General features: G+C 37.5%; 1 protein-coding gene across 1 annotated transcript in view; it reads left to right on the top strand.

Moving 5' to 3' along the window:
• Positions 1 to 13,567, top strand: part of UGGT2 (UDP-glucose glycoprotein glucosyltransferase 2) — a 137,910-nt gene that overhangs the window by 43,944 nt on the left and 80,399 nt on the right. The window contains exons 11-12 of the mRNA XM_070471499.1: positions 3,141 to 3,232; positions 9,366 to 9,516. Of these exons, the coding sequence (XP_070327600.1) occupies positions 3,141 to 3,232; positions 9,366 to 9,516 (243 nt within the window). The remainder of the gene's footprint in view (positions 1 to 3,140; positions 3,233 to 9,365; positions 9,517 to 13,567) is intronic.

Genomic DNA, 13,567 nt, shown 5'->3' on the forward strand with positions numbered 1-13,567 from the left:
TACCAGTATGTAGTTTTTAAGATGTTTTATATATTGTAGCTGTTGTTAATATCCTAATGTATAAACTGAAATCCAGTGATTTCTTCTGGATTACAGGGTTGATACAAGATGGAACCAGAATTAATGCCCTGGTTTACAGCTCATTTCAGCACAATTTAATAAGAATTCTGGATTTTTCAATTGCCAGTCACCTTGTTAGGTGAATGGAAAGATACTTGAGGAAATTAAGAATTTGACCTAGTCACTTTTCTTCTAAAAAATTCTTTAGTATTTCCCATTTCCAGAAGGAAAACATACAATGGGCTAAAGAAATGTATTTAAATAAAACCAGGTGGGAAGGGAGAGGCTGATATAGACTGTCAGCTCTTCAATAATAAGAACTCACCAGGGTAACTGTTGGAACAAGCAAAGCTGAATTTAATAGACTGGCTGCAGTGAGGGAGAGCAACCTTGATAGACTCTTGTTAGTGTCTCAAAAGGAGGATGTTAGGGTAGAATATTTAGGTTAGAGAAGGTCTTTGTTCAAGTGGTTTAAGTTGGGTCTTTCAAGTTGGGGAGTTGGGATTGGGTAGAGTTTGTAACACAACAGTTTACATTGTGTTGGTAAACTTAAACGCTTAAAGTAATGGGTTTGATGAGCAACAACAAGGGAATGTGAAACTAGAACTGGAAGAACTTTGTGAAGGTATGCAAAGTAAAGATAAAACTGTTTCTGAAGTAAAAACTAAAATGATAAGTGGCACAAAGGAGGACTGACCTTATAGAAAGCACAGTAGAAGACATAGTAGATAGTTTACTGAAACTCAGGTCTATCGAGTTGGTGATGCCATCCAGCCATCTCATCCTCTGTCGTCCCCTTCTCCTCCTGCCTCCAATCGCTCCCATCATCAGGGTCTTTTCCAATGAGTCAGCTCTTTGCATGAGGTGGCCAAAGTATTGGAGTTTCAGCTTCAGCATCAGTCCTTCCAATGAACACCCAGGACTGATCTCCTTCAGGATGGACTGGTTGGATCTCCTTGCAGTCCAAGGGACTCTCAAGAGTCTTCTCCAACACCACAGTTCAAAAGCATCAGTTTTTCAGTGCTCAGCTCTCTTCACAGTCCAACTCTCACATCCATACATGACCACTGGAAAAACCATAGCCTTGACCAGGCTATGGACCCTTGTTGGCAAAGTAATGTCTCTGCTTTTTAATGTGCTATCTAGGTTGGTCATAACTTTCCTTCCAAGGAGTAAGTGTCTTTTAATTTCATGGCTGCAATCACCATCTGAAGTGATTTTGGAGCCCAAAAAAATAAAGTCTGACACTGTTTCCACTGTTTCCCCATCTATTTCCCATGAAGTGATGGGACCAGATGCCATGATCTTGGTTTTCTGTATGTTGAGCTTTAAGCCAACTTTTTCACTCTCCTCTTTCACTCTCATCAAGAGGCTTTTTAGTTCCTCTTCACTTTCTGCCATAAGGGTGGTGTCATCTGCACATCTGAGGTTATCGGTATTTCTCCCGGCAGTCTTGATTCCAGCTTGTACTTCTTCCAGTCCAGCGTTTCTCATGATGTACTCTGCATAAAAGTTAAATAAGCAGGATGACAATATACCGCCTTGACGTACTCCATTTCCTGTTTGGAACCAGTCTGTTGTTCTATGTCCAGTTCTAACTGTTGCTTCCTGACCTGCATACACGTTTCTCAAGAGGCAGGTCAGGTGGCCTGGTATTCCCATCTCTTTCTAGCTATTGGTTAAAAAGATGATGGAGGGTATTAAATAAATACACATGTTTGACAGTAACTAGTAGAGAAAAGTCTAAATCTTCCAAAGCATGAAGAGAGCTGAGTGAACAAGAAAATAAAAAAGAGAACTTTAAAAGAACTTTAAATCTTGAAAGAGTAAACAGCATGAAAGAATCCCATTTGAGGCTAACCAAGCCTAGGATATCAACAAATGTAAATAAGCTTAACATACGAGCAAAAGTTTTCTGTTTGTTTCATTAGGTATGAAACAAACACACCTAATGTTTGTATGTGAAATAAAAACCCTTAACATGATTCAGAAATGTCAAAGATGAAAGGATGTGCAAAGGTATATCAAGCAAATACTATGTTCTAAGGGTATGATCTTAAAATGCCATGAAGCCAAATTCAGATCTAAAAATATTAATGATCCAAAAATGGCCCTTTATAATACTAAAGGATACAATTCATAATGAAAATAGAGCAGTTTAAAATATCTTTACATCAAAACACTGCAGCACCATCATGAAACAAACTACAGGAAATGGAAGGAGAATTATAATTTACCTCTCTAAGACTAATGAAATGGTCAAAAAGTAAGTAAAGATATAGAAGACCAAGTGAAAGTGATAATTGCAAAATTTCCAGGAAGTGGAACAAATAGGAAAAAATTCTCAGTCTCAGTACAAACTAGAAATCAATAAAAAAGTCAGAAAAAGTTTATTCACTTGAGGGTTAAAACCTGTTTACTCTTAAGTAGAAGAAAAAATAAAATACATCAAAATTGTAAAAATTCTTGATAACATTTGAAAGCATAAGATACTTGAATTTTTACATCAATATTTACATCAATAAAATGAAGAAAAGTAAGTGAAGTTTTAGTTAACTAAAAGTGAACATTGAAACACTTCTTTCATGGAAACTTAGGAATTTAGAGTGGTTGCTAAATATTTACACATACACCAAAGTTTTGAGTTCTGGTCTATCAAAGAATAGGAATGTGCCAGCTGTCAAATGCTAAGTGTTTGTGTGCACATGCACATACAGTATAAAATGTAATAGGTAAGTAGTAGTTGTAGCATTAGGAAATTAATATCACATATTACAAAATCAAAATACTCAAGTATTGTCTCTCTAACCTTTTACAAGATTCCCATCAAGTGTGGGCAGTACTATCCACGTAAAGGCCAAATATGGCTTGCTGCCTGTCTTAATGCATAAAAGTTTTATTGGAACATAATCATGCTCATTTGTTAATTGCCTTTGGTGCTTTTGTGCTGCAGCATGGAGTTGAGTAGTTGGCAAAGCCTAAAAATATTTACTATCCAACTCAATAGAAATAGTTTGCCAACTCCTGACATAGATCAACTATTGTTATATCACTTGGTTAATTATTTTCTCTATTCCCAGCATCTTCAAGATAAATTTGATATTCAGCCAGGCGATGCTGGTCTGTATATAAATGGATTTCGTGTTGATATGGATTCCTATGATCCTTTTAGGTAAGTATTAAATTACTGATACAAACTCTGGTTTATGTGTAAAGGTGCACTTTTGTTCTGAATTTAGTATTTGTTGAACTGCAGATATTCACTTTAAAGCAAATATATCTTTTCGATTTTGCAAAGCAACTCTGTTATTTTGGTAGAATATTCTCTTAAGTGTCTTTGAATATCAGAGCTGAAAGAAACCTTGGAGAAATTTATTCAGATGAGAAAATTGAAGTTTCTGAATCCTAGACATTCTTGTCCTATTATTTGAAACTGTCTTTAATTGACAAGTAGGTCTGTCATTAGCTTGAAAGTTTCTTGGGCCAGTGCTGAGTAGCTAGGGAGTTGTACCCTTCAGAAAAGATGTGAAAGGAGTATGAGATGTTTTCCCAGAATAAAGAAACCAGCAGGAAGAATTTTAAGTGCTTGTATTCATCAGAAAGTGAACCTGAAACGTTAGATTGCTAGGGACTTCCCTGGCAGTCCAGTGGTTAAGACTTTACGCTCCCCGTGCCAGGAACATGGATTTGATCCCTGGTTGGGGAACTAAGATCCCCCATGCAGCATGGTGTGGCCAAAAGAAGGAAATGATAGATTGCTCAATATTGTCTCTTTAGGTCAAAAAAGTTCCCCAAAATGCTCTAGTGCAGAATTAGAAAGTCTTGTATTTATCGTGGCCATTAACCTGTAAATGAAAAGCCGTAGGCCACAGAAGAGAAATCAAAGTGAATTTACTTTAAAGAGAGCCATAAAACTACTTTAAAAATTCATAATTAGAATATAAGATGAATTTAGTGAATGCAATACTTTATTTCAAATATTTAGTTTTAATTTATTTCAGTTTGCTTTTTCTGAATGTCAACTTTCATTTTCTTAGCAAGTTTAGAGATATATAGGAAAACACAGGAAAGATTGAGAAGTTGGATTCAAGTGGAGCTTTTATCTTTATTTAGTTGAGTCTTTGCACCTAATATTGGGAAAATGCTAATCTAAGATGTGAAGGATAGATACTACACATAGAGCAGAGCAGTTGTTAGCTTCTGGCTGTAAGCTTCAGAGTACAGAAATTAAACCTGTGCTCAAAAACAGTGGAAAGAGATTTAAAAGAGGGCAGAATTGGTAGGTAGATTTTGAAAAGTTTTCTGTGGCACTGTATGGGGAAATTTTTATAGCAGAAACACTTTGAGATGTACTTTATCAATGGAAAGGCTACAGGTTATTCAAGAAATAGAACCCTCTTGGGTCCTCTCCTGGTAATTAGTGATCTGCATGATGTGTGATACATTTTTGTTCCTTCTTGTTGGGATCACTAGTTGAAACTACTGTAATTCCCTTAAAGGAGAGAAAAGAAAATATGTGAGGGTATTTATATCACAATCAAAGAAAGGTTCTCAGGAAAGATCAGAGAATGTCAGGTAAAAAACAGTATGAAGAGGTTGATGAATGGAGGAAAAATATGCAAGAGGAGAGGAAGGAAAATGTCCTAATATTGAAGTTATGTCCTAGATCTGGAGAGAGATTGCTGTGCAACCAGTAATGTAGAATTTGGGGAACAAAAGTGAAGGAGGAATAACTTTTCTCTTTCTTCCTATCTTCTGCATTTTGGGGTTGTGGAGAGCTGATGTCATGCCCACAGCCCAGCCTTTCTTCTGTGACCCCAGAGGAGCCAAAGGTCCCGTGCTTAGGGTCAGGTCAGCACCAGTTCACACAGCATGTGCCCAAGCCTGACTCACCCCCAGGGAGACTCGAGCAGAAGGAGGCAGGGGCAGTGACCAGGGAAGAGGCAGATAGGACCAAATAAATTTGAGGACTTCCATAAGTGTGTTTTATGTATCTACCTCAGATACATCTACCATAGAGCTACTTAGTAGTCACCCCAGCCTCAGAGTGGACCAGACTCTGGTCAAGTAGAACTGCGTGAGAAATTGACTCTGGTAACACATTGGATGTTACTTATTTTGATAGCTAGCCCGTTCAGACTTGAATAATGTCAGTACAGTATAACTACCAGAAAGAAAGAGGTCACAAAGTGTCTTGATGGTCCCACTTGTGTAATTTTTCTGTATCTTAATGAAGTTGCCTGGCTCACAGTTTGAGCTCTGGATAAATATGTTTCTGTAATGTGGGCAGCTTTACAATTCAATGTGGTAAAATCAAGTCAATAATAAAATTTGGTTTGGCTAATGTCTGAATTTCCGTGGTATAGAGACTGCTAGGTATTGGGGGTATAGTGGTGAACAAGACAGAAATGTCTTAAACAGAATTTATAGTCTAGTGGGATAATTGAAATTAAGTAACAATTATATTGTGATAAGGTTTCTAAAAAAATACAGTGTAGTGCTTTGAGGGTTTTAAACTTGTTCTTGATGGGGACAGTGGATATCAATTTGCTTCAAGGAAGTGATATTTAAGGATGAATCAGGCAGAGTAGAGAGTAGAGGTTCTGCAAACGTGACATATTTGAGAAAATGCATGGTCTAGTACGGCCAGAATATGCAGTGAGGAGGAGCTGGAAGGTACTTAGGTTGTACAGGTGGACAAAGATTGTGGAACCAGGTTTCACATTTTGGCCTTTTATCTCGGGGGCAGGAGAAGCCAGTGAAAGGTTCTAAGCAAATTTAAGTTCAGTTCAGTTTCTCAGTCGTGTCTGACTCTTTGCGACCCCATGGACTGTAGCACGCCGGGCCTGCCTGTCTATCACCAACTCCCAGAGTTTACTCAAACTCGTGTCCATTGAGTCGGTGATGCCATCCAAGCATCTCATCCTCTGTCGTCCCCTTCTCCTCCCTTCTTCAGTCTTTCCCAGCATCGGGGTCTTTTCCAATGAGTCAGTTCTTCACAGCAGGTGGCCAAAGAATTAAGAGTTTCAGCTTCAGCATCAGTCCTTCCAAAGAATATTCAGGACTGATTTCCTTTAGGATGGACTGGTTGGATCTCCTTGCAATCCAAGGAACTCTCAGGAGCCTTCTCCAACACCACAGTTCAAAAGCATCAATTCTTTGGCACTCAGCTTTCTTTATAGTCCAACTCTTACATCCATACATGACTACTGGAAAAACCATAGCTTTGACTGGACAGACTTTTGTTGACAAAGTAATGTCTCTGCTTTTTAATATGCTTTCTAGGTTGGTCATAACGTTTCTTCCAAGAAGTAAGCGTCTTTTACTTTCATGGCTGCAGTCACCATCTGCAGTGATTTTGGAGCCCCCCCCAAAATAAAGTCTATCACGGTTTCCTTTTTTCCCCTATCTATTTGCCATAAAGTGACAGGACCAGATGCCATGATCTTAGTTTTCTTAATGTTGAGTTTTAAGCCAACTTTATCACTCTCCTCTTTCACTTTCATCGAGAGGCTTTTTAAGTCCTCTTAGCTTTCTGCCTTAAGTGTGGTGTCATCTGCATATCTGAGGTCATTGATATTTCTCCCGGCAGTCATGATTCCAGCTTGTGCTTCATCCAGTTCAGCATTTCTCATAATGTACTCTGCATATAAGTTAAATAAGCAGAGTGACAATATACAGCATTGACATACTCCTTCCCCAATTTGGAACCAGTCTGTTGTTTCATGTCCAGTTCTAACTGTTGCTTCCTGACCTGCATACAGGTTTCTTAAGAGGCAGGTCAGATGATCTGGTATTCCCATCTCTTTGAGAATTTTCCACATTTTTTGTGGTCCACACAGTCAAAGACTTTGGATAGTCAATAAAGCAGAAGTATATGTTTTTCCTAGAACTCTCTCGCTTTTTTGATGATCCAGCGGATGTTGGCAATTTGATCTCTTGTTCCTCTTCCTTTTCTAAAACCAGCTTGAACATCTGGAAGTTCACCGTTCACGTGTTGCTGAAGCCTGGCTTGAAGAATTTTAAGCATTACTTTACTAGCGTGTGAGATGAGTGCAGTTGTGCGGTAGTTTGAGCATTCTTTGGTATTGCCTTTCTTTGGGATTGGAATGAAAACTGACCTTTTCCAGTCCTGTGGCCACTGTTGAGTTTTCCAAATTTGCTGGCATATTGAGTGCAGCACTTTCGCAGCATCATCTTTCAGGATTTGAAATAGCTCAACTGGAATTCTGTCACTTCCACTAGCTTTGTTTATAGTGATGCTTCCTAAGGCCCACTTGACTTCGCATTCCAGGGTGTCTGGCTCTAGGTGAGTGATCACACCAACATGATTATCTGGGTCATGAAGATCTTTTTTATATAGTTCTTCTGAGTATTCTTGCCGCCTCTTCTTAATATCTTTTGCTTTTGTTAGGTCCATATCATTTCTGTCCTTTATTGTGCCATCTTTGCATGAAAAGTTCCCTTGGTATTTCTAATTTTCTTGAAGAGATCTCTGTAGTCTTTTCCATTCTATTGTTTCCTAGTAACTATTAAAAGAGAAGCATGAAAAAGTTTTTATTATTTAACAATCCAGAGATAAGTTTTCCTTATAAACCTATCATATTTCAAGAACCAGGTTTTTTTTTTTTTTTAAATTTGGTATCCAAAATTCAAGATTTGAAAAGAGCAAGGAAGAAACTGGTGCTGTTGAGAGCAACTGTGTGCTTAGTAGCAAATTCGTTTAATCGTAATACCGTTATCAGTTGATTATTACTGTTCTCTTTTTATGTATGGGGAAACAACTCAGATCTCACATAAAGATAGGGACACAACTAGCAAATAGTTTCAGGGTTTGAAATCTCATGCCCTTTTCAGTGTACCATACCTCATAGCTCTATCTAGTTTTTCTGTTGATAGTTTTCCTTGAAAACTAGGTTGTGATAGCAAAGATGGTAGTTACAGAAGCTATGAAGAATATTATAATTCTATCACATAAAAAATATCTCTTCAATAAGCATCTTAACATTTTTTAAATGGAGAGAACATTGGCAGTGCCATCCACAATTCTTATTTTGCAAATGAGAAAACTTAGACTAAAGGGATTAAGAACTTTAAGAACCCACATGCAGTGTAGTGTTACAGCCCCGACTAAATCTTATTATTGCTTATTTATGATATTCAAGCTGGTGCTTTTTTTTTATCACACTCATCTTCTAATACATTTGGAGGGAATGGTAAAAAGTCTACTTTTAATACAGTCAGAACTGTCTAGGATACAGACATGCTGAGCTGATGTCATAAAGGCCAGCTTGAAACACTTCTAAAACAGCCTCCTTAGGAGTTTAGATATTAGATCTCTACTCTTTAAATGTAGATTTCTATAGTCCTCCCTAAGAACTGTATCTAAAGCCCATATATCACTTTATTCTGATTCTGTTCATTTCTGAAAGGCAAGGTAAATTCCATGAATGGATTTTTGAATGAAGCACTTGGGTTAAATATAATAAATATAAACACTTGGTTTCAAAAAGTAATAATCAGAATTCCTCCTTGCCTAGTAGATTTTTACCTTCCCCAACATGAACATGCTTTATCATGGTCTGTACAGCCTTACCTGTCTTTGCAGATGGCCTTCGTGTCTCAGCTCTGCGAGTCCACTGGCTAAGTTCCTGGGCAGGAAGTTTCATCTCTCTTAGCCTCACTGGCATCTCTTGAGCCTTCCTGAGGTTGTTATGAGAGCCAGAGTGAACTTGATAAACAGTGGTTTAAAGTATCAAATTGCCCTGATTGTCAGTAAGGTCGTTTATTGATGATGTTGTTACTTTTAGCAATAATACTTTCTAACAGTAGTACTAAGAGCTATCAAATTATTATATATGCAATTAGAAATTTTAATATGTATTCTAAACATATGGGAACTTTCATACTCTTATGAAACTTTGTATTTTAGGTCATGTTTGATCTTGTTTTTTGTATCAAAAGAGTGACCTCTGTTGTATTTTTTCCCTTCGTTTTTGGCTTGCTCTGGAATGAACATATTTTCACTTCCTTGGTGAAGGAATATAATATATATATACCTTAATGTCTTACCCTTTAAAGAAGATTTTGTTATAACTTAAAACTCAGCATAGTTTACACTAGATAACTAATTAGAAATTCTTGTCCTGTTTGTTAATGAGTTTAATAATGTGTTTTTCTGCTATTAATAAAAATACTAGAGAAACTTGTTTCTAATGCTTTGAGATATCTATGAACTGTAAAGGATTTAATTAAAAACTTTTGGCAAATCAAAATAAAACATTTCTTTTTTTTTTTATCTAAAGTCTTTTGGATGTGCTGAAACTGGAAGGAAAAATGATGAATGGCCTTCGCAGTCTTGGGATCAAAGGAGAGGATATGAGCAAGTTTTTAAAATTAAGTGCACGTAGTTGGGATGATACCTATGCGCTGGATATTAGACATTCTTCTATCATGGTAGGTGCCCCTGTAATTTCTTACTTTAAAATCTTTAGTATACTTAAGACTTAAAACCAGATATTGGCAGACTTTAGAATTAATTTAAGCATTTTGAAAGAGGTTATAGAAGTGAGAAGAAAAAGTATAACTACAGACTCATTCCCTCTCCCCCTTAGATCTTGCTTTCCCCTTTCTTGTATTAGAATATCTACTCAGCTCATTCAGTATCCTTTGCAGCTTTAAAGATAAAAACAAAACGAGAACAACGGAATAACTGCCTAAGCAACAGCAACAAAATACCAAATGGCTAATATCTGAGGAATATATGAATACCACCTTAATATAGTGAAAATCTTGCCCAACAATTTGCAGTGGCTTTCTGATGTTCTGGTCCATGTATTACAGCCTAAGTGAATTTTTTTGAAATCTGATCACATCACTTTTCCTTCCTTATAGCACAAAAATAGTCCATGGTATGGCCTAATAGGAGGAAATGGCTTACTTCCTCCTTTTCCTGCCAGAACAATCTTCCCACCTGTAGAGTTAGTCAGCCATTCAGGAATCAGGGATTGATAACAGCACCAAAGAACTGCTGCATTCCCTGAACATCAGAGACCTCAGACTGAAGACAAACCCCATTCGTTATTTGTTAGTTGGACCATTGTATTTTCTAGGACAATTTTATAAGTTACTTGTTTGTTGGCTCCAGGTTTTCTTTTTTTTTAAACTACTCTTTAGACCATGTTCTCTCACTAGTTAAATTTTACTCTTACTTGGATGTCTTTTTACTCAACAATAGATACCTTTTTCTAATAATGTTTTTATCAGTAAGAGGAATGACCATGTTAGTAATTTTAATACTTTGTGCCTTTTATTTTAAGCATTTATGCTTTTGACCATTTTCAGAAAAATTCTGGGGGTGAGATAAAATGAGGGAAGTAATTTTCAAAGCTATTCTGAACATAAGAAATAGACCTGTAAAGAAACTTTCCAACTCCATTTATGAAGTAGCATCCTTATCCTCCAAGGTTGGCCGTGAAAGATGGTCAGTCACATGGGGGGAGTAGTCTCCTGATGCTGTTCCCATTGCCCACACTGCCCACAGAGTCTCCTCCTGTATTCTATAAAGACTCTTCTCTTGCCCAGCTGTTGGACACTTTGCGGAGGCATTCTTTTCCAAGGAACTTCTTGGAAGTAATTTTTATTGAGGTAAAATATAAGGTAATGCTCTGTTAAGCATTTTAAGTCTGTAATTCATTGGTATTAAATATATTCACAGTCTCATCAAACTGTCACCATTATCTGTTTCCAGAACTTCATCGTTTCAAATAGAAACCCATTCCCTTCTCCCTTAAGTGCCTGGTAACCTTTGTTCTACTTTTTGTCTCTGTGAATTTGCCTATTCCCATACTACATGTAAGGATAGTCATATGATAGTTGTCCAGTTATGCCTGACTTATTTCACTTGCCATGATGTTTTCAAGGTTCATCCATATTGTAGCATGTATAAGAATTTCATTTCTTCTAAGACTAGTAATTTTTAAAGTATCTTTTTAAGGGAAGCTTTATGTCTCAAATGCTTCTATTTTTCCACTTGGAAAGTGCCTGTCTGAATAGAAAATTGTTTCTGAGACTTAATTCTCTAGCTACCTCCAAAAAGATTAACTGGCACAAAATGCAGAGCTCTGAGGTCTCAGCACTGTTCAACTTGGTCTGTTAGAGCAGCAAAATTAGCTCACACAGAAGCTTTAGTTTTGCTTCATAGCATTTGCTACCACCCGTTATGATATGTATTCGTTTATAATCTTCTTTCAGTGAAATGTAAGTGCCCCCCCATACCAGAACTTTGTTAAATACTGTCAACACACACATCAGATCTTATTTAATAGGAAGTATGCCAAAAAAAATTATTGAATATCTTAATGTCAAAACAAAGTTATTCATGAATGAATGCAATACTTTGCTTTAAATTCTTTTTCTTCTGAATCTGTCTCTCTACTTACTTTTTGTCTTTACAGACAAAGCTGGGTCTCTGAGCTAAGTCATTTCTGATTTCTGTGTTTATACCCTTCCCCTCAAAATAGGAGGGGTTGGCAGTTTATTTCTTAAAAATCTGGTTGAGACTTGAGGAAGAACTTGAGGGTCATTAGTTTTCTTCCATCCCTGACTTATCATTTCAGGTTTCTCTGTCTCAGACTTCAGGAGTCACAATTTAGATTTTATCTACTTTAATTGCTGTCTGTTTGCAGCCTTTATATATTACCTCAGGTATGTGAAGAATCAGTAAAAACTATCATAGAATTATGTGTTTGGCTCCTCTGGATGGTAATTTCTTTTTAGTTCACTGTGCCAGACCACCCACAGTGATGGGGTCTTTGGTCATATTGTAGCAGAACTACCCCTACAGCTATTTTGTGTACTTTAGTTAAGAGTGTAACTTGACAAGCACACCCCACAGTCATAAAGGCAAATTTCCCTGTCCTCGTCCAATGATGTTGTTAATCAGTTGACTAAACATGTGGGTTTATTTCTGGACTTTGAGTTCAGTTCTGTTAATCTGTATCTTATCCTTATTCCAGCACCAGACTGCTTATTTATTTATTTTTTTACTGTAGCTTTTTAGTGACTTTAAAAATTGGAAATTATGACTCCTACAACTTTATTCTTCATCTTTAAGATTGTCTTGGCATTTTACACCTTTTTCCTTTCTTTTTGAATTATGGAATAAGCTTATCCATTTCTGTAAAAAAAAAAAAGACAAGCTGGAATTTTTATTGGGATTTTGTTGAATCGATAAATTGTTTAAGGAATATTGCCATTTATACATGTTACAATTGCTGTTTAGACATCATCCAATCTGTGAATGTGAGTTGCCTTTCCATTTATTTAGGGTAATTTCTTTCAACAGTGTTTTGCAGCTTGCAGTGTAAGTATCAGGCTTGTTAAATTATTTTTAAGTATTTTAAATTTTTTGATGTTACTATAAATGGAATTGTTTCCTTAGTTTAATTTAGAATTTTTCATTGCCTTTTATTTTTTTGTTGTTGAAATACTGAATACTGTGGCACTTCCTGGAAGTCAGATTCTCTCACCTCCCCAGGATTTGTGATTATTGCTGTTTGCTCTTGTTTAATAGTGACTCATTTTATAGAGTCTGTATTCTTTTTCATGTGTGGCCACAGGAATCTCTGTTAGGTTAGCCTATTCATCTGCTAAATACTGGACCGAGATTTTACTTAAATGCCTGGACCCAGAAAATCTCCCAGCCTTTGCACCTTGACAGAGGTGCTCTGTGTGTGGCGCACGTGGAGGGAGGACGAGCAGCACACACTGGACACTCACCCAGGCAGCCTGCGCCTCTGTGTGCGCCTTCAGTTCTTGTCTGCACAGAGCTTGGAAGTCAGCCGGAAGTGAGAACGTAGGGCCTTCTCTCGGCCTTCCCTGAGCATGCCCATGGCCTTGGACCTTCCCAGGAGTTCATCAGAGCCTCTCAAAGCTGTTTCCCATTCCCCAACCTTTCCTCACTCGGTTTGTAGTTACTCCATCGTGTATCCCAACAGTTTTCTGTTATCTCAGGAGTTTCTAAACATTTTCCAGTAAATATTTGCATAAATTAGAGTAACAGCTTCATAGTAGGCAAATTATGAGTGAGGCAGGGTAAAGGCAAAACTTTTCAGAAGGTTTTCTAGGAAGTCACCAGACAGTTCAGACAAAAAGTTACAATTCTTTCAGAATAAAGCCCATTCTCTTCTTCCAGTATCAGTACTGGAATGTGAGCTGTCATTTTCAAGCCTGCGATTTAGGCTGGGAGCAGGAAATGGGATTGAGGTAAATTATTCAGTTCAGTTCAGTCGCTCAGTCGTGTCTGACTGTTTGTGACCCCATGAATCGCAGCACACCAGGCCTCCCTCCATCACCAACTCTTGGAGTTTACTCAAACTCGTGTCCGTCAAGTCGGTGATGACATCCAGCCATCTCATCCTCTGTCGTCCCCTTCTCCTCCTGCCCCCATCCCCTCCCAGCATCAGGGTCTTTTCCAATGAGTCCACTCTTCGCATCAGGTGGCCAA

The sequence above is a fragment of the Odocoileus virginianus genome, chromosome 8 (genome assembly GCF_023699985.2).
Source record: "Odocoileus virginianus isolate 20LAN1187 ecotype Illinois chromosome 8, Ovbor_1.2, whole genome shotgun sequence".
Lineage (NCBI taxonomy): Eukaryota > Metazoa > Chordata > Mammalia > Artiodactyla > Cervidae > Odocoileus > Odocoileus virginianus.